The following is a 21,846-nucleotide window of genomic DNA, read 5'->3' on the forward strand; positions in this document are numbered from 1 at the left end:
CCTCTGACTTCTTACTTTCTGTGCTTGGGACGTTTATGGGCGTGTACCCCTGCACTCGGGTGAGGTCGGCCGTTTATAAAAAGGCAGTGACCAGAGAGCAGCAGCCAAGAGGGCACAGCACTGAAAAATCACAGATAGAGAGCGACAAAAGCTTCATCTGAAACGAGGGTGGATCTGGGGCTGGCTTTCGCTTTCACAGTCTGCGAGATATGTCATCTGTTGGTGCCAACCAGGACAGGAACCACAACAAACATTTTCCATCACCTGAAAAGGTGGTGTCCCAACAACTACACTGAGAGCATGAAAATCTGCCCAAAGCTGCAGTAAGTCCACCAACAAGTGTTGCTTAAAGGCCGAGCACTTCTGCTGCTGTGGGCAGCGCTAACGGGGCTGCACCAAAACAGCAATTAATAGTGTCCTCTTTTGCGGAAAAGGAAAAAGGAGCAGACACAGCCGAAGACATGATGCCCACGAGCACCGTGGAGAAAGACGGGTTCAGGAAATTAATTAAAGACTCAGAATCAGGATACTTCTCAGACTCACAGCATTATCAAATTATATATCGTGATAAATATCTTTATCGATCAATACAGAGAAATTTATCGTGATGGTATGTTTTGCCATATCACCCCGCCCTAGCTGGTCTCATAAACACCAGTCGACACCCACCAGTGAGGATGATGTTGGGCACGTTGTGTCGTCCGTCCCCGCTGCCGTAGTTCTGGTTCTGGTTGTTGAGGAGCTGCTGGTCTCCGGGATCCTGCAGGTCCAGGTGCCCCTGCATGTTGGAGGGGTACTGGTTCTTGTCGGTGCTGCTGCAGCTCAGACCGCTGTGGTTCAGAGACAGACTGTCACCCTGGTTCTCTGCTGTGAACTGAAGCAGAAGAAAAAAGTTTTAATGCAGGAAATACACGATGTGGGTTTTACTGAATATTTTACATCCAAATGTCATGTTTTGTCTGTATTTATGTTTTACTTGATGACCAACAAGATAGTAACAAAGTGATACAAGTGACTGAGAGGGAGCAGAAATCTACCTACCTACCTACCTACCTACCTACCTACCTACCTACCTATCCATCATCTATCCATCTATCCACCTACCTGGCTACCTACCTACATATCTATCAGTCTATCCATCTACCTTTCTATCTATCATCTATCCAACTACCTAGCTACCCAGTGGCAGTGGTACCTACCTACCCATCTATCCATCCACCTACGTACCTATCCACCTATCTACCCATCTATCTACCTTTCTATCTATTCACCTACCTACCTACCCTTTTATCTCTCTATCTACCTACCTACCCTTCTATCTATCTACCTGTCTATCTGCCTATCTACCCATCTATCCACCTACCTATCCATCCACCCACCTACCTATCTACCCATCTATCTACCTTTCTATCTATTCACCTACCTACCTACCTACCTACCCTTCTATCTATCTACCTATCTACCTTTGTATCTATTCTATGATTTATTACTTTAATTGTATCTTGAAACTATTTTTTTTTGTTGAAAGTTTGTGTAAAAAGTCTTCCGTTTGAAAATGACTAAAATATAGTTGAGAATTTCCTTCAAGTGGCATTTTTCCAATATTGTAGATAAAGAAATGGACACGGTATATTAATCGTCAATTTTCATGTCACTTTATACCTTAAAACTGGTATATTGATGCAACCCTGATATAAAGAAACATAGCAGGGAACACTTTACTGCAACACACATACTTTAACTACTTTAAGTACATGTTGCTGATTACATACTTTCACTTGCATAAAGTTTGAATGCAGGACTTCAACTTGAAGTGGAGTTTATTCACAGTGTGGTGTTAGTACTTTAACTGTAGAAGAGGATCCACTGGTCTGTGGAGTTAGATTTATATCATCATCAGTGACACACAGTTCGGTGCATGGTAACAAAAATATTCCAGATACAAACCCACAAATGGTCTGGACTTGATTAGATGAACAAATTCACAAGACAGATCAAGGAAGTGAGACAAAGGCTCCAGTATAAAGCTTGGTAATTATCTTGTGTAGGACTATCCAAATAACTTGGGGCAGACTAAAGCCACGTAAAGTCTGAGAGTAAACCCTGACTGAGCCACTCTAAACTCTACAGGAAGCCAGCAGAGCTCCGAATAAGCCAAGCCTCGCTGATGCCAGAACATCTGTGAGACAAACTCAAAGGTCTCTCCTTCTGCAGCTTTAAGGGTCCTCATGTCTGCACGTCAAATAGTCAAGAGGGTGCATCTCCTGTTGTTTTGGTGCAAGAACACAGACAAAAGTGAGAGAAGGAAAAACTCCGCTCTCATCCAGGTGTTTCATTCCAGAGTTGGTGTTCTGTGTGAAGGTAAGACCAGCTGAATCTAGTTAGTAACACTCTCCTCACACATTACAACACACGTAACGGCAGCATTTCCCCTACATCAGCTCTCCTGGCAGTGCGGCGCGTGGATGGATGTGTACACATTTCAAATTAAATAACAGCTAATTCGTCAAGAAGCTGCGGCACATCCTGTGCTTCTCTGGTGGTCCATGGGCAGTGGATGATGTTCCTGGGGGCTGTACACATGCTTCGTTTTTGTGCCCTTAAATGCAATGTTCTCAGCAGTGATGCTCAAACCTCAGAGCGATCAGCGTTCACATGTTCCTGAGTGCATATTTTTTTTATTTTTTTAAGTGCTTCTTATCTGTTTAAAAAAGCCTTTTATTAATTTCAGCACACTGCCTTTTTTTATATATGTCTCCTTTGATTATTTTTATTGTTTTTACCTAGTGTTGTCGGCGGTTTTGTATTCTTTTATTTTGTATTACTCCTATTGTTTGACATTGCTGTACCTCAGTGCAACCTACAGAGCAATTAGTCGCCAACTTTACTTATCTGCTCAGTGATGGTATTTTACCTTTATCTTATTTTTTGTTCTTTGTATTTTCTTAAAATTGTCTCATTTTATTTGCTTGAATTCCACATTATTTTAAATCTGGGATCAACCATATAAAGAACTTTTCAGGGTGCAACGGCTGCGCCCACAGATAAACAGAGTTCAACTTTTTAGAACGCAGCAGTGCGCACCGCATGTCATGTGATGAGGAACAACCAATCATAGCTGACATATCTTTCGCTTTATCCATAAATATCAGTCCACGAAAAATATGGAGGAGAAAATTGATCATTTTAGTGCAGAGCTGCCAGAGTTTTACATCTAAGCCTCCACAGAAAACAGCGAACATATTGATTTACCAGAAACCACATTTAACAACAGCAAAACTATATCAAACATGAGGGAGCACATGAGGAGAAACATGCAGCTAATGAGTCAGACTGGTGACGTTGTGATTCATGGTCGGTGCCTCGACCCCAAAGCCACCAGACTTTTAAAACCACGAAAAACCACCAATGAAGAGAAAATGATAAATTTTCAGACTGGCTCTGCCCTCAACTGTAAACACAACCAGCTGGGTTTACAATGATCAGCTCAGACACCAGCGAGTGACATCATGCTCCCCTCAGGCACTGTTATTCACAGTTTATAATGACATCATGAGAATGTGTAACTCAGTTACCTGCTGGTTGGATTTGCCTGAAAGCTGCAGACTCAGATATGGGTCGTCCAGAAGAGAGTTGAACAAGGCATCCTGGAAAACAACGAAATAAGATCTTGGTTACACTGAGGGATGGATCTAACTGTAGACAGTCACTCAACTGGCCCCATCCTTAAATATGCGGAACTTTAGGCCTTCATAAAATGTAAACGGGTGATATGTATATAAAAATGTACCCTGTACAGTTGTCATGAATGTTGAGACCAAAACCATTTTTGAATCAGGAAATATACATGTTTATTTTTGCTGTTAAGTTGGGCATTTAAACATGGAGGTCTATGGGGATTGACTCTGTTTTGGAGCCAGCCTCAAGTAGCAACAAGAGGAACTGCAGTTTTTTGGCACTTCCACATTGGCTTCGTTTCACAGCCTCAGAGGCTGCCACTTGGTAGCTAGCTTGAAATGAAAAATGGCAACTAAAGTTCAAGAACAGAGTTAAAGGCTTGATATTTTCACTGTGGATGATGGCAGTACATGAAATCTGCTGTGTGACCACGACTTGATTGTTAGTTTAAGTTTTATCAGGATATTCCTTTATTTAGAGAGTAAACACAGCAAAAAAATGGACAAACTAAAGTCATTGCAGTTTCTGTTCAGCTTCCTTCCTCTCTCTTTTGTGCCCCTATCTCTGGCTCATTTTCTAAGGATTAATGGAGGGAGTTAGATTGCACCTGAAACAAAACATGCATCATGTAACAACCCACAAACAGACTGAGTCCTGTAATAGGAGATCTTGTTTGAACTGCATGAAGAGTGAATGTGAAGAGAGGGGTTTAGTTTGCCAGTTGGGAAATAGATTCCCTCTGATGTAATAAACATGTTAACTCTTTTTAGATTAAAAAATGACAAAAGATTAAATCACAATATTGTGTAAGGAAACTCTTCAACAGTCTCTAATCTGTGTGTTTAAATGGCTCATGCAGCAACTTGCAGGTAAATCTCTGAGGCTGCAGCGTTAGAAGCCAGAATGCCTCCTGGTGTCTGTGTGCTGAACGGGTGATCAGATATCTCAGTACACAATGACCTCCACTCAGTGAACCTCCAAAAATAGCATCAGGTGCTTTTTCTCAGCATTACATCACACACAGTGAACACGACATCTCTGATCCTGACAGATGAGGTCATGCATCCTTCACATCTGCGCCTGTTAATTAATGTCTGTTTAAAATGGGATGAAAACACTTTATTTGTTTCTATTTTTGCAGCAGCTGTGAAATTCAGACTCTAGCACATGTGCTCATGTAACTAAGTGGCACCCACAAACACAGAGTAGTGTGAATAATTTGTATGACATCTATGACGTCAGTACTTTCGGGGAAAAACTAGAATTACTGCCTCGCGGTTGTAGGCCTCTGTGGACCAGTCAAGTCGCAGTTAAAATCCATGTTTGCTGCTGCAAATAAGCTACAAATTCTAAAACATGGACGCTTCCCTCAAATTCCCTCAAAGCCTTCTTGAGATATAGTGTTCACAAGAATGGGACAGAGGCAAGGTCACAGTGACACTGACCTTTGACCACTGACCACAAACTTCTAATCCGTTCATTGTTAAGTCCAAGTGGATGTTTGTGCCAAATTTTAAGATATTCCCTCAAGGTGCTCTTGAGATATCAAGTTCATGAGAATGGGGCAAACCAGGTCACAGTGACTTTAACCTTTGACCACCAAAATCTATTTTTTTTAATCTCTGAGTCCACGAGACTGTTTGTGCCAAATCTGAGGAACTTGAGATATCATGCTCAGAAGAATGGGATGGACGCAATGTCCGATTGACCTCGACCTTTGACTCCCAAAACCTAATGAGTTCATCGTTAAGTCCAAGTGGATGTTTGTGCCAAGTTTGAAGAAATTCTTTCAAGGTGTTCTTGAGACATCACATTCATTAGAACGGGACAAACCAAGTCACAGGGACTTTAACCTTTGCACATCAAAATCTAATTGTTTATGTTTGAGTCCAAGAGGCCGTTTGTGCCAAATTATAAAAAAATCCCTCAAAGCCTTCTTGAGATATCATGTTCACAAGAATCAGACAAACCATGTCACAGTAACTTTAACCTTTGACCCCCAAAATCTAATCAGTTCACCCTTGAGTCCAAGTCGACGTGTCAAATTTGAGGAAATTCCCTTAAAGCCCTCCTGAGGGACAGTGTTCACAAGAATGGGACAGAGGCAAGTTCACCGTGACATTGACCTTCGACCACAGAAAATGAAATCAGTTCCTTGTTAAGTCCAAGTGGACGTTAGTGCCAAGTTTGAAGAAGTCCCTTCAAGGTGTTCCTGAGATATCACGTGAGATATCACAGTGACTTTAACCTTTGACCACCAAATCCTATTGTTTATCTTTGAGCCCAAGAGGCCGTTTGTGCCAAATTTGAGGAAATTGGTGAGGTGTTCTTGAGCCATCATGTTCACTTGACTGGGACATACAAACAAATGGATGGCCGGAGAGCCTGGAAACATAGCGCCCCTCCCCCAATGACTAACGTAAAAGGTTAAAAATTATTCAATCAGCTACATGATTTCACACTTACTCAAAATAGTGTCAAGGCAGCTGCAAAAGACACCATATCATTCTAAGAGACAAAACAGATTAAAGCTGCTGATTAAACAAACTCCATGAGCAGTCACTGGTGCCTCTGAAGGTTTGCTCCATAATGTCCCCTTTATTTTATTTCCTTTGATGAGGGGTTATTCTAGGAAACTCAGATTAGATTGGTTTGCAATTATCAGCGAGTGTTTTCTGAGCTCTCAGTGTTCCCCACCAGTCGTCCAAACACAGAATGCATGCTTGATGCTAATTGGTTCAAAGGGTGATTTGGGGTCATGGAGCTGGATGTGCCATGTCCGAACAACAGAGACCTCTCATTGAACAACAGACTGAGGATGATATTCATGGCGACACCAAACTGGACTGAAGCTTCCTTATCAGAGATGTGAACAGAAACAGTGCTGACGACAAACAAACTGTGGCTTAAATCAGGATGATGCATGACTGAATGAAACATGCAACATTATCAGGTCGATCCTGACCATTCTTCGCCGCAGAGTTGCTGGATTGTAAAAGCTGCAGGCCAGGCTAAGGTCTGAGTCTCACAGAAAGTGTTTTAGCAGCTGGAGGTGGCTTTTTGTAATTCATTTTATGAGAATGAAGCTTTTTCCTCGCTGTTTTTGTGTTGCAACACACCTTGCGTTTCTGCGCCCTAGGTGCATGGTGTTTTTGTCCGAGGACTCTGAACTCCTTGAGTTGAAAAAAACTTCAGCTCAGAGCAGAAAAGCGCCCCATGTCATCTCTTTTTTTGTCATCTTTTCCCCCATTGTCCAGTCAGATGATTTGAGAGGCCTTCTGTAGTGGTCACGACAACACAGTTTGTAAACGATGGAGGAGAAACTGGTGGTAGTGGTTGCTGGATACCCAGAGCTATACGGCCTGACGATAGACAGCAGGTTGTCAAACTGCCCCTGAGTCATCCTAAAACATGCCTGGAAACAACCATGTTGGAGGAGAAGCTCCTGGACCAACTGGTGGTACTCCCCATGATCCAGCCTCTTTTTTTAGGGTCTCATGTACCCACACAGATCTCTGTTTATCTGCTGACAGCCTCTCACCCTCAACCACAGCTACATCAACATTTTAGGAACTAGATACCAATTACTGTGAAATAAATAAAATAAACAGTAGACTGATTATAAGGTTAGGAGGTGAGTCTGTGGTTGCCTGGCAACAATAAAAAGGTGCGCAAATTTTTTTTCACTACTGGAAAGGCAGTGCGGTGCGCCTCATATTTTACAACCTGCATAATGCTTTCTGTGTGATCGGGGCCTAAAGCTTACTGACGCAGCCGAAAGAAACCAGGTCTCCTAACTATAGTTGGGAGCCACATGACTGGAGAGGTGATGTTAAAAGTCTGGGTAAAGCAAAAATAAATATGTGCTATGAGTTTGTCCCGCTACAGAAAAATATGTCACTAACTGCGTAGCCAAATTTAAATGATTAAAATAATTGCAAAATATATAAATTGAGGTTTCAGGCAGCTGTTAGTGGCCTCAGGTGGGCCTCCAGTTGGTGATCTGTCCGTTGGTTCCATCACGTATTCTACTGTGGACTTTCCTCCTTCCCAGGAGATGAATCCTAATGATTCTGGTGACCTCCTGACCAAAATTTCCCCATGACTTGGTTCATGACAAGGTATCTCAAGTTATAACTACCAAATGGTGCTGGAATTTGCTGTGGATATTTAGAATGAATCTTGATTTGTTTGGTGACTTTTCCTTTTTCACTATCAGGTCAAAATTCTTATTTGTACATTAAGAAAAAAAAATCAGATTGCCACAGATTTCTGAGCACATTCCTGCTTCTCAGAGGATAAACCTTTCAGACTTTAATAACCACCTTAATGACCTTTCCTCAAATGTCAAATCTGAGAGGTGATAAACCAAAAGTGTGTTGTTTGTTTGTATGTTTGTCTGTCTTTCATATCATGGCTGTAACAAACACTGCAGCCTGCAGGAGGCACTAGCAAGACTTGAGATTTTAGTTTAAGTTTCAGAGGAGCTGAGATGGTGAAACAGTTGTGAGTGTTTCTGACGGTGCTGCAGTCACTTACGTTGTAGAGGTCTGTAGCCAGGTTGTGGCTGATCTGTTGGAGCTGAGGGAGACCGCCGGCTCTCTGCTGCTCCGCCTGCTGCTCTGCTTCCTGTTTGACGTGACACTGAGAGGAGCTCTGGACACAGTGATCCATTGGCCTTTCGTTCTTTATCAGCTGCGAGTTCGCTGTGTTCATCTGCTGCCCCATCGACCTCTGTTGCTGCAGAGAGACACACCGTAACCACCGTTTAAACCTCAGTAATCAATTCATCTCACCAAATATATTTATCTTTATCTAATTTATAAATCAATCTTATCTGCCTTCCAGTGACCCACCGATCCAAACTGCTGCTGCATGTGCTGGTTATGTGAGTTACGCAGGTTCTGCAGGTGGAGCTGCTGCATGGACTGCGACTGTTGCTGCTGCTGAGCGTTGGGCCGCGGCTGCTGGAGGCGGTGCAGCTGTTGGTGATGGTGCTGGCTCATCTGAGAGGGCTGCTGGCCAGGCTGGGAGCCCTGCAGACCGGGGAGAGGCTGGTGGGAGCCTGGCTGGTGCTGGTGGGACTGGCTGAGTGGGTACGGAGGGAGCCTCTGGTCCAGAGGCAGTTTGCTGGTGTCCAGAGGGACGCCCTGTGAGGGGGTAGGGTCAGACGTCAACAGCATTCTTTGATTCAACAATTGTTTTTCTGTGTTCGTTTGGAAGGCTTCACAAATTTAGGGAAATTAATTTTTAACTCTGGAGCTTTTATATCTAAATACCTGACAAATCAGGGTACACAAATACACAGACAGTTTATAATAAAAGTTAGAGCAACATTTTTATCAGGACACAACTCAACACAGCATATTTATCACTATAATCCTCTGATGTGATCAAACTTTCATCACACTTAAAAACAACAATTACAAGTTGTGTTAGCTGCAGTTATGAAATTAGTTCTGTGGAAGGAGTCCCAGAATACCAGATGGTGAAAATTAGCATTCTTAGTTTGCTTGTCAAGTGAAGTCAATCTGATTTATCCACATCGACAAGTTCTGAGAAGCAACAACTCTTTAAAAAAGGAGAAAAAGTAGGGTTCCCTATTTCAGGACAGAAACAGAAAATACAAAATCAAATTTACGATATTGAGAAACAAAATGACAATATCAAGTAGGCCAGATTGCAAGCGTGTATGATGCATCCAGGAAGACATTGAGCAACTTCCAGATGTGACCACAAGAACTTGTTTGTGTTTTACTAGTCAGGATCAGAGCAGGATCCACATGTCCTTTAAGATTTCAACTTCTGGGACTAATGAAAGAAATCCTGGTCCAATATTTTCTGTGTTTACTGATCTTAAAAACAACAGAAAGTATTGTTATATAATCAAAACATGTACCTATCAGCTGTGTGCTCGAGATCAGACTGGAGACATAGCCACTTAAAAGATGGATGAGTGCTTGCTATGTTCAAAAGTTTGTATTTTCTAAACAGAAAATACACATTTTATATTGTGTTTTTAGGTTTTTGTTTTAGTTAAATAAGAGGCTATTGCATCTGGCAGGACCTTGTCTCCAGCCTCAAAAGCCTTGTTTCCACCAAACCCTTTCAGTCCAGCACCTTTGGAACCAGCAGTAAGCCTTCAGACATGGTACCTAGACCCTCGGTCTGTTCAGACAGTCCTCTTAAATGTGGGCGGGGTTGTTGTCACTCACTGCTCCGTCCAGCACTCGCTGTATTTCCTCATCAGCGGTGACACAGATGGAAGTCTGCACCTGGTTTATCGTCCACAGAACGAGGCTGCACGCCCACATTTTCACAACAAAACAGAACAGGCTGCAGTGAGAGTCTCTCTCCATGGGATATTTAAAAATAGCAGCTTTGTGCATTTAGTGCTTCTCAGGCAAGCTCAGGGGTTTAGTGTTGCTGTAGCCCACAGGAACGACGCTCCATGATGCTTATTTTTTCTCCAAGTTAGGATTAGAATATATGCAGGTCACATAATCTGGTCCAAAAATTAATATATATATAAACTCTTGAAGATCCACTCATTACTAGAAGTGTCTCTTTAAGGTGTTCTGATGGATTCACGTCATCAACTCATGCATTGAGTAACATTACAAGTTAACGTTCCACCCTAAAAGTCATCGGCAGTCGGCCCAGTGAATGAAGTTATTTTTTTCTCAGACTCCAGCTGCTGTGAGAGGCAGCAAAACATCCTTTCATTTTACAGTTACAGTTTACTAATAAAACTCTCCACAGTATGAACAGTGGTTACATGAGCCTCAAAACCAGACACAACTCAGCCCTGAGCAGAGTGACCGTCCTCTACTGACCAATCAGACTGCAGTGTTCACAGCTCCACCTTTTAGTACCAGATCTGTGTGCTAGGTACCCCAACAGAGGGGGGACCAAACATGGGGACGCTAAGGAACGCTTCTGTTGGGACCATCCACAACTTAACACTGCGGAAATGGAAAAAAAGCGAACTGAACTGAATAGAACTTGACTGCTTGGTGGAAACAGGGCTGAACATATCTCTGGCATTTCTATACTTAAATTTTGTCTTGGCTGAAAAGTGGGTTCTCTCTTTCTGTCACTCATTGCTAAATCGGTAATGTGGCTTATTTGTGTGTTGCAAGGGTTAATACAGAGAGAAAAGAAGGTAGAAGAAGGTAACAGACCCTCTAACTGATGTGTAGTCGTTACCTGCGTGATGGAGGACAGGGTGGGGGAGATGGTGGGGGAGAACTGTTTTGAGTGATGCCTCCGCGACTCCCCTCCCATGGGCAGGATGAGTGGGGAGAGCTGTGCCCGTCTCCGTGGCGACGTGCTGAGTGACGGCTGGCCTTGTCCACTGAGCAGTGGCGAGTAGGAGGAAGAGCAGGAGCTGGAGCCGCCCACGCCACTGTTGTAGCCGGGGTTACCGCTGGACGCTGACTGGAGGGAGGAGTTACTGAGGGAGGAGTGCAGCGACTGGCTGCTGAGGGAGGAGGGAAGAGACGGCGAGGAGCTGAGGGACGACTGCAGTGAGGGGTTGCTGAGCGACGAGTGCAGGGAGGCGGAGCTCAAAGAGTTGGAGAAGGAGTGGCTGCTGAGTGATGACTGGATGTTGGGGTTGCTTAGTGATGACTGCAGGGAGGGGTTACTGAGCGTGCTCTGTAGAGACGCCAGGAGACCTGAGGAGGCAAAACAAAAAACTATTAAACCAACTGTACTCTCAGTGTCCACAGAGACAGGGACGGTAATAGAAACATGTCATAAAAACTAAAGACTAAATAGTCAGGAGATCCAGAACACAGGAAACAGTCACAGAGTGGAACCCAAAACCATTCTCTGATTTAGTTTTTAGTTCCTAAAACTAAAATGTGATGTAAAGCTGCAACTAATAAGGATTTTTATTTCAAGTTTAGTGTCTCAAAAAAATGAAAAATGCTCATCATGAATCTTGTTTCGTCTAAAACCCAAAACACATTCAGCTTACACAAAAGCAGCAAAACTGTGATTAAAATCTGTTGTGGGGCTTTTTTAAAGTGGCTCTATGTTGTATTCAGAGCTTATGAATTGTCTGCACACGGTTCTCAACATTGAGGTGGCTGAGCTAGTGACTAGCAACTAATGGGGCTAACTCCATAGACAGCACTCAACAGTGGCAACAGTGCTGACAGAGCTAACAATGTTAACCAAGGGGAACCAGAAGGTGGGCACCACACTTACACGACAACGCTGTCTTGGTGTCAGTGGTAACCTGTTTGATAATGTAGAGTGAGGACAGCTACTTGACAGAGACAACGAACTAGCTCAACAACATGGCCAAATGCAAGTATGATGCTGAATGTATTAAACTGTTTTGGGCCACGAACTAATGACTTGGAAGAAATCGTGCCTGGACCAGTTGGGAACCGCTGGTCAGTGTGTTTAAGGCCCTGTGTAGACAACAACAGTTTGTCTAAAAACGGAAAAGTCTGTCCTTTGCGTTTTACAAAACTTCTGCGTTTATATGACGACGTTATTGAAACGATCTCCGTTCACACGGAGCCGCTAAATCTACTGGAAACGCTGTAGTATGCACGCCAGGCCAAAAGGTGGCAGTGTAAATTTGCAAAGCAACACCACGGCATGACGCCATGCGCCTGCGCCGAAGTGCCTTCTTCTACAACACGGTGATTACAAACCAAAACAAAAACGCTGCCGTTTACAAAAAGTTGCACTCTGAAGCCCATTTTCGAATCGTTGCGTTTTCAGGCACCCAAAACACTGCTGTGGTGTAAACGATCGGTCAAAACGCAACTAAAGTTTACTGTTTTCAGTTGAAATCGTTGTATAAACGGGGCCTAAGTGCAACTTTTTGGCCGAGACACAGGCAGCGTGAGCTGACGCAACAGTCGGCCTTCATCACCGCCACTTCTTTGATGCTGGTTTGGTGTGTCTGAGCATTTAGAGTTGCTTGTTTTGCCAGACAGACATCCCACGACACAAATATATTCCGTTTAAAATTATATTAAACCAGGAAAAACCGGGAAAAACTGGATTATTTACTTCCCACAACACAACAGCAAATTTTTGTTAGACCCTCACACTGACTGATCAACAGCCAAGTCTCTTAAAAAACTCTTTCAGTTTGTACGGCAGGCTGAGATAACCCGACTGCATCTTGCACCTTTTGAAGAAAACATGATGAAGAGTCACACCTAGAAATATGAAACTGTACATCACAACCAAAATCAGCAGGTAAAAGTCAATTCTCTGAAAAACAAATTTAAACAATCAGGCGAGCGACCCGATGAAGCTCTCCAACAACATGAATAATGAAACATGCCAACAGAAAGCAGCTGAGTCACGAAATAAATCCATGATTCATTCTAATGAGTCATGGATCAGTTAGTCACCTTTAATTACTGCTACACTTCAATTAACAGTACAAACCTCAACGGTCACTATACTGACACAATTCCTCTGGAAAATGAGTCATAATTTATTGTTAAATAAAAAAACATATTCTTGTTATGGAACAAAACTCTTCACATGAGCCTTCACTGACTGATGAGCTGCACAGGAGTACAGTCTTTTCTCTTTGTCTCCGTGGCTTCAGTTTAAAATAGACTGTTTGGGGATTCAGCTCGTCCCAAGGTGATCTCAGCAGGTGAAAACATCAGCTCTGTCCCCAAATACACCCTCCTGCCATCACTCACTGCACCTCCTCAAGCTGCCTTACCTTGCACTACCTCCCTGCTCTGCCTCTTTTTATACACCAGGTTCATCCACAATCTGTGTCTCATGTCTTCTTTCTGACCTGGTTCAGACTGAAACCAGGAACAAGACACAGAGCCCAAATATAGCTGAAAGTATGCGCCAAAGTGGACTATCACTAAAATGATATTACTTCTAATAAACAAACAGATAATAAAGTGAAGTTACTGACTTATCATATGATATATGAACATGACCTCCATCATTTTGCTGACCTCGATATAGCCCGTCATGTTTACATGCGCATTTATAAACAAAGCAAGTCACAAACGTGTTAGTCAACATAATGCCGGAATAAACAGCAGGGTTTTCTCGACCATTACAAGATTTGGGAGCAGGTACTCTCCCTTTTTTCTCTCCAACCCCCGCCTACTTTCATGAGACACCTTTAAGATGACATAGCGTAACTTACTGTTGGCCTGCAGCTGCACTTTAGGAGTGGAGGACGCACAGTCCTGAGTCTGACAGTTGTTAACTTGCCAACCCCACGAGTCAAAGAAAGTCTGTTGTTTTTACTTTTATCCTCCAACAACTTCATCGTCCACTCTGTAAATCCACCAGCAAACCGACTGACTCCCAGGCTGTCCATCCCCAGGAGGCGACTAGTTCAATTTAACAAGAGTTTATTTAACATTAATAAGAAAAGTAGGGAAATCCTCTGGAGATTGTTAATATCTACAGCCAATTTGAGGTCAAGCTGGCCATTAACTAAGTAAATCTGGAACAAGGTGTTGGACTGTTGGACGAACCTGATCATGAGAGCTGTGTATTTATTATTTTGGAGAAGAAAAATGACTCTAAGCAGGTGTTTTTTTCTTTTTTACCGCCAGTTAAATGTGGAAACTGTGACATGACCTCAGTGTTTTCAGAGGGGAACTGAAGACTAAATAGTAAATTCTCACACTCTTTCATAGTGAAAAAAAAAAAAGAAAGTTCGACATCTGTCTTTCAAATCCAAACTTAAAGTTGACAACGTGAGGTTTGCAGCTTCCCCCTGGGGCTGCAGGTGACACTTTGCCCATCTGGTTTACAGTCTTATAAAGACACCATGTTGATCCACACTCAGGTTTGGAGAGTCAGGCTGCAGACTGAGGTTGAGCTGACTGCAGCTTCCTGCCTGCGGTTGGTTCAGTCACCTCACAAACGATAAAACACGGCTACATTTTCCGACTCCACTTCCGCCCACGAAAAAAAAATCCCTCACTCATTCTCTCTCTAAAGGCTAAATTTAGAACATCACCCTGCCGTACATCCCCCTTCGTTTCATCTCATCCACTCTCACCCACATACTTCCTCTGCTAACCTTCACATTAGCTACTTAGCTGAGACTTTGGTCAGACAGCTTTACGACAACTGAGCAGCCAGGCAGCTTGGTGTCTTGCCTAAGGACACACAGAATCTACAAACTGTTGCTGGAGGAACTGAAAAGTGACTCTTTAGTTAGAGGACGGTTTCTCCATGTAAGTCTCTTTATCAAGTCCACGTGCATATCTGACGTGCCCTTAATATATGAGTGAAGACAAACAGAAAGCTAAATTTAACAGTCAGTCAGTCCAGTAAGAAAAAAACAATCTAATCTACTAATTCCACGAATTAGGCATGGTTATTAAAGTGCAACAATATACATGTTAGATTAGACGTAATTATCACCCAGGAGGAAATTAAATTTTTTCACTCTGTTGTTAAACACACACGGGCCTGAAATACACACACATGCACAAACAGGACCTACACAGGCATTACATGGAGAGATGTCAGAGCGAGGGGGCTGCCCATGGATGGGCACTCGAAGCGGGGGGTTTGAAGCTTTGCTCAAGGGCGCCTCAGTGGTGACCAAGAGGTGAACTGGCACCTGTCCAGCTAGCAGTCCATACTGTATTTGGTCCGGACGGGGACTTTAACTAGCGACCCTAAGTCTGGACTGAACTACTGCCGCCCAGTCACCTGCTGCTTCCTTTTAATCCACATCTGGCTTCTTTAACACACAGAGCTCGTTATGTTAAAGTGCTGAAAGCTGAACTTGTGATATCCTTCAAAGGTGAGGAAACTGTAGACAAAAAAAGCTAAATCACACCTGTTATATGGAAGTCAAAAGCAACAAAGCGCAGATTAAAATGATCTGCAAAACATGCCGTCAATCGAAGCCAACCAAGACAGGAAACACAACAAACTGAGAGTTACCGATGTAACTACGGTTCTACAAATTCTGGATGTCGGCCAGTTTAATCACCTGAAAAGGTGCTGTTTTGTTACAGCAGATAAAGCATGTTTGCAAAGTTAAATGTTTGCATTATTTATTATATAATTTTATCTCAAAATATATTCTAAACCAAGCCATGTTTGCACGGTTAATGTTGAATACAAAATAAACTATTTTCTAAAGATTACTTAATGAAACTTGTGTTTCCCTCAGGCTTTGGTTATTATCATGATATTTTTCAAAGTGGCAACATTATCAAATTATACATCAGGAGAAATATAAATATTGACTAACATGGAAAAGACCTTTGTGATAATATTTTTTGATATATTGTCCAGCCCTGAATGAAAGTGTTTGAAGAAGAGTGTTACTTCTTATACGCTGGGTCGATGTGAGACAGCGGCTCGCTGCCTGACCTGTTTGAAGAGCGTCAGGTTTGCGAGTGTGATATACAATGTAATTTCATCATGTGATGAGCAAACTTTTATGTTGCATAAAACTGTTATGTTGAACTTGTCAGTAATTTAATACATTTGATATGATTTAAATATTGATTGTAGCTGCTTTAAACACCAGACATTGTATGAATTTATCTCTAGACCGTAAAAGTAAACCAGACTGCAACGGACTCAGCAACACCTTACTCTGATCAGTCGAGCCACACAACTCATAATAATCAGCTCAACAATCCTAATGTGTGCCTGGATCTTAGGGAATCAATAAGCCAACACATACACACACACACACTGCTGCAGCCTGCACGTACCTGGTGCGTGGTGGTGGAAGTTGCCGTTGCCTCCCTGTGCGTTGGCGGCGTTGATGCCCAGCTGAGTGAGGGTGGAGGCCAGGTTCCCCGTGCTGCTCCCCCCGCTCAGAGACGAGGATCCTGGGTAGCCCGGCTCGTCCTGGTCAAGTGGTGTTGGCAGTGGGGAGGGGAAGTGGAGGCTGGACAGGTCAGGCAGGGAGCCGCCGGTGTTGAGGGCCGATGGGACGCCGTGAGCCGGCGTGGACGGCTGCTCCGGGGACGTAAAGATGCTGAGAGCAAACAGAGGACGTTAAGATCTACCCAGGAATTAAAACAAGCTGGGAGGGGATCGTTTGAAAATTTAATCTGGTAGTTTCAGCATTAATATCACAGGAAGCAGTCTGATATAATTCATTGCTCCATAAATACTTAACTGCAGTTTGAATCTTAAATAAACCCTCCTCCCATTTCGTCATCTTCATAATTAAATGTCTTTCTTCCTAATTTTTAAGGCATGAGTGCCCCAAAGCTTTCACAGTACTCTGATGATCTTTGTTACAGGCTGAGGAGAACAGTGAATAAATGGTGCTGTCTGGTTTTCTTAAGAGTTCAAGATGAGGAAAACAGAAGCAGCAGAGGAACTAATTACTACCTGCAGGGGTTCAAAAGTAAAAGAACCCCGACACAATCTTTGTGTTGGCACAAAAGGATGAATCGAATTTCAGGCCACTACAAAGAAATGTGACATCATGCGGTGTGCGATGTGGTATGAATAAAGCATGCATGTGTGTGTTTAGTGGTGTTAGACTTACTTGATACCAGGAACTTCACAGGATTTGGGTCGGGAAGTCAGAAGAGGCAACTGGAGAGAGAAAAATAAAAAAAATCAGTTCTCTTTCTGTTTCTTTAAATACATAATCAGTGTGAAGAGTGTGAAGTGCTTTTATATTTCATCCAGTCTCCAGAAGGCAATTAGTGCAACTAATCCATTTTATTGGCTGCACCACACCGCTTGCTTTGATGCTGGTAATGTGCAAACAAAGTTAATCAAAGTTAAACAAAGTTAAGGTGCACCCAAGAGTGAAAACTCTTGGGTGCACCTAAATGAAAAAGTTAGGCGAACCAGTGCAACCAGTATAAAAAGTAACTCTGGACCCCTGATTTAATAACAACAACAAAAAAAAAAAATCTTTACACACTTGATTCTCACACACTGAATGATAGAATTAAGGTTAAACATTGCATTTTTTGGACAAAGACATTTTTTGTGAATAAAATAAAATAAAATTAAAAAAATAAGAGTATAAAAACTAGAACGATCACATGATGTTTCTGTATTTCAGTTTGAGGTTACACTAAAACTTTTAACACACCTGCCAAGAATCTAAATGTTTAACAGCTGCTGACTAAAGAACTGATGTGAAAAATAATCTGCAAAGAGACTGTATATTATGTATTAAAAACACTGCTTAGAGATAATAAAACAAAAAAATATTATATCTTTTAATGCTTTTACCTTCTTGGTGTCCCAGGGTTTGAGCAGTTTCCCCTCATCCAACATATTCTCCTCAATGGGGGGCACAGGGTACGGAAACACTGAGGGACAAAACAATGAAGTCTGTAAATATACAAACGTGCTGAACTTTCTCTGGATGTTGTCGAGTGATGAAGTGAACTAACAGTTCAGTCAGTATCATGTGGGTCAAGAGGATTAAAGCTTGTGATATAATTATATTCAGAAGTAATTACAAACCCTGAAGTTGTACATCACCATTTCTGAACGTGTTTAAGCACCTCAGTTAAATATCTCGGGGTTAGTCGGGGTGTAAAACACATTGATACAAGTCATTATCTTAAAGATACGCCTTTATTTTGAAACTCCCATGGCACGTCTGCGTCACCATCTGTCCAAACACGCCTTCATCCTAAACATTCAGGCAGTACTGGGGGGCCTAGCGTCAGGTAGACAATGGCAAGCACAATGAGGATATTTACTGATATCGTCGCATATCGAACGCAGGCTGCTGAACTGAATCGAGCAAAAATCTGACTGTAGCAGACTTTGTGATTGAAGATCGTATTGCCATCCAAACAATCAACTAGAAAAGCACTCGGAGAGCGCAGACCTCAGCCAAGCAGCTCGGATTTCCTGCCATTTTATTATTTTATCCACTTTGCTTCAACCGATCACCACCAAAGTTTTATCATCTGTTCCTTGCCCATTATCGACCTTTCATCAAAATCCGCTCAGAACTTTTTGAGTTATTTTGCAGACAAACAAACAAACAGACCAACGCCGGCGAAAACTTAACCTCCTTGGCAGAGGTAATAACATAGCGTGATGAATCTCCACCTAGAGGGTGGATGTTAAGACGTATACTGTGATTTGATTCCAGGGAGGAGCCTGTTGGTGCATAGTGTCATGTTTTGTAAATGATAGCTGCACAAAACTTCTATTTTATTAATTTTTATTTAACCTTCATTTAATCAGAAAGTCCCTTGAGATGGAAATCTCTTTTCCGAGGGAGACCTGGCCAAGACAACACCAGTTACAGTTAAAATAGAAACAAAACAAAACAGACAGATAAAATCATCAAACACACAAAGAGGACACTGAAACCAGCTCCAATAAAGCAGGTGCACTGCTCAGTTATATGGACTTTTAACACAGCTTTAAAGTTTTCAAGGGGGACTAGATTATTAAAATGTATTATGCTCTGCAGATTATTCCAACTCCAGGGAGCACACTAAGTAGGAGAAGGCCTTTTTTGCACAGCTCAGTGCAAAACCCTTGAAACGCAGAAAAATTGACGAGTCCTGCAGTGCTCTCACAGGCTCACGCACGGGTTGCAAGCATGGTTTCTGTTTTGATCTGCACAACGTTTCAAAATGAATAAAAGGGGAAATGATCTCACATTGCAAATCAAAAGGTTAACACATTGTTCATTTCGTGGAATGAGCCCCCGGGACCTTTGTTGCGTGCCAAATTAAATTTGTGCACAAACAGGTGAGAAAGTTACAAGTATGACCTGCTTTCACAGCCAAGAGCACAACTGATATTCATTCAGTGTGTGTGCATGTATAACTTTTGTTTCACACACAATGTAGGCCTCTGAAGTCACAGTGTGGAGTTTTATAAACACTTTCCTGCTTTGAATCTCAATCAGATGTACTTATTTAATAGTTGATTATTTGTAAAAGTAATTGTTAAGAGTAAAGATGCTTTTCATGGTATGAGCTTCTCAAATGTGAGCTTTCCACTTCTTCAGGTACAGTGAACTTACGGAAAGCAAATTTACAGTAAATTCGTTGAGAAAACGTCAGCAAATATAACAATGAGAATAATAATTGGTTGTTGCCAAACAACAACATCCAGGGCTGAAAAATGAAGCCAACACGGAAGTGCCAAAAACTGCAGTTCTTTGAACGGCCACTTGAGGCTGTCTCCAGCAACGAGTCAATCCTCATCCTTATGATAAAATGTCCAATTTCACAGCAGAAATAAACATGTTTACAGCCTGGTATGAAAACAGTTTGGGTCTCTACAGCTAGTTTCATCATTCATGACGACTGTGCGGAGGTAAATTTTTATATGACTCACCTGACTACATTTTATCAAGGCTCAAAGTTACGTATATTTCAGGGCGGGGCTGCTTTGACTGTGTGTGAAGCGTCGCTACAGTCTATGAGTCAGATCAGTCTCTCTCTCCTCCAAACTCGAGGCGTAAAACTAGAGTCCACAATCCAATGAGTGATGTTACTAGGAATAGGTATCGTTAAGATTTTATTGATACTACTACACTTACCAATACTGCTTATCGATCCAGTACTTATCGGTTTGGGAGGGGGTTCAAGAGAATTAATATTGCTTTACTTTCTCTGTATAAGTACAGTATATAAATTGACGTTCTGCTACAGCATTGTTTTGAATTCAGTTTCAATTTTCAATTTTATTTAAAAAGCCCAAAATCACAAATTCAGACAGCTTTACAGCAGACAACATCCCTCTGTCTTTGGACCCTCACAGCTGATTAGGAAAACTCCCCAAAAACTCCTTTAACAAGGAGAAAAAGGAAGAAACCTCAGAAACAATTGAACAATTAACTATGATGGAATGTAACATATCTGAGGCGGACGGGGTAATGGGAGACAAACTACGAGCTAGGCGGTTGAACACGGTGCATTTCCCCATCTGTATGTCATGCACTCTTGCTCGATGTTTTTTTCGAAAGATTGCTCATGTTTCTGCCCTCACATGCACAGGAGTTGTCGAGTGTGTGACACAGTGGCAGCACTGGCCCCGCCCCTCGCACATGCAGCAGGCAGAGCGCTCTCCTCTGGATTGAATAGCAAAAATGCATCAGTGACGAATGTCTTCATCTTATTGCAAATTACAAATGGAGTTGCGGAGATAAAAACTGTACAAGATAATGTTTATGTAACCTAAATAAACAAGAAATATATCTTCTGAGCTTCTCTAATATTGATAGCAGAACCAGTAACATCAGAGCTTATCAATACTACGTCTTTAATAATTTGGTCCCAGGGCCTGTTTAATACCAGGTTTCTGTACCCATCCCTAGTTATGTTTGCTACGTCCATTAATTTTACAGTCTGCAGTTGGAGCCTTATTCAGGCATTCATAAAAGCAGATGGTCTTTCTTTTTATACTTTGTGCACATATTTTATTTATTTATTCATTTCTATACTGTCTCAATTTCTTCCAACGACTTTAAATTTGAATTTCTCAGACAGAGGTTGTTTTACAAATGTAAATGAGGGTGATGTACAACAGCAGGCTTTAAATTTCTTTCTGAACTTAATTTAAGAAGTTCAACACATAAAATTTGAGCCTATACATGTTCCATCAAAACTCGGGAAAGTTTAAGATAATCAGCACAATGGCCGTCTATATAGATCTGCTGTGAATAAAATATTTAGGTGATTCTGCTCATGTCTCAGAAACTTGAGCTTTAGTTTACATCTCTGAAAGGGAAACTACCTGAAACCTGACAGCAGTGTGTGTGTGTGTGTGTGTGTGTGTGTCTATATAACTCACTTCTTCTGCCCTCTCCATCACTCTGACCTGCAGACAGACAGACAGACAGACAGACAGACAACAGTTTTTTTTTTGAGTTGGAAATACTGGCTCCAGTTTATATTTGGAACATCCTGATTCTACTGGCAGCCCGAGGGAAACCTGTTTACACTGAGATCTTTATCCTGTGGGCCGTTCAGTCAGTCAGGCCTGAAAAGTCAGTTTAACAAAGAGCAGGTCACCACATCACTTCCAAAATAAAGACGGGGGGTGGGGGTGAGGGGGGAACCCTGAGATCACAGAGTTCCCTCGTCTGACAGACATCGAGCCATTTCCACTTCTGTCATTGTGGTTTCAAGAGGCCACATATGAATCAGCTCAAGGCGGACGATAGTAGATGATTGACTTTCCTTCAGTCAAACTTCAACACAAACC

General features: G+C 42.2%; 1 protein-coding gene across 2 annotated transcripts in view; it reads right to left on the bottom strand.

Annotated features, from left to right (window-relative positions):
• The window catches only part of LOC125893898 (CREB-regulated transcription coactivator 2), a 63,744-nt gene that overhangs the window by 9,420 nt on the left and 32,478 nt on the right, over positions 1-21,846 (bottom strand). For both annotated transcript variants that reach the window (XM_049584880.1, XM_049584878.1), the window contains 9 exons: positions 21,433-21,459; positions 17,890-17,969; positions 17,186-17,235; positions 16,395-16,663; positions 10,888-11,357; positions 8,535-8,828; positions 8,218-8,418; positions 3,576-3,647; positions 670-874 (listed from right to left, as the gene is read on the bottom strand). In XM_049584880.1, coding sequence (XP_049440837.1) covers positions 670-874; positions 3,576-3,647; positions 8,218-8,418; positions 8,535-8,828; positions 10,888-11,357; positions 16,395-16,663; positions 17,186-17,235; positions 17,890-17,969; positions 21,433-21,459 — 1,668 coding nt within the window. The remainder of the gene's footprint in view (positions 1-669; positions 875-3,575; positions 3,648-8,217; positions 8,419-8,534; positions 8,829-10,887; positions 11,358-16,394; positions 16,664-17,185; positions 17,236-17,889; positions 17,970-21,432; positions 21,460-21,846) is intronic.

Source organism: Epinephelus fuscoguttatus, linkage group LG8 (assembly GCF_011397635.1).
Source record: "Epinephelus fuscoguttatus linkage group LG8, E.fuscoguttatus.final_Chr_v1".
Taxonomy (NCBI): domain Eukaryota; kingdom Metazoa; phylum Chordata; class Actinopteri; order Perciformes; family Serranidae; genus Epinephelus; species Epinephelus fuscoguttatus.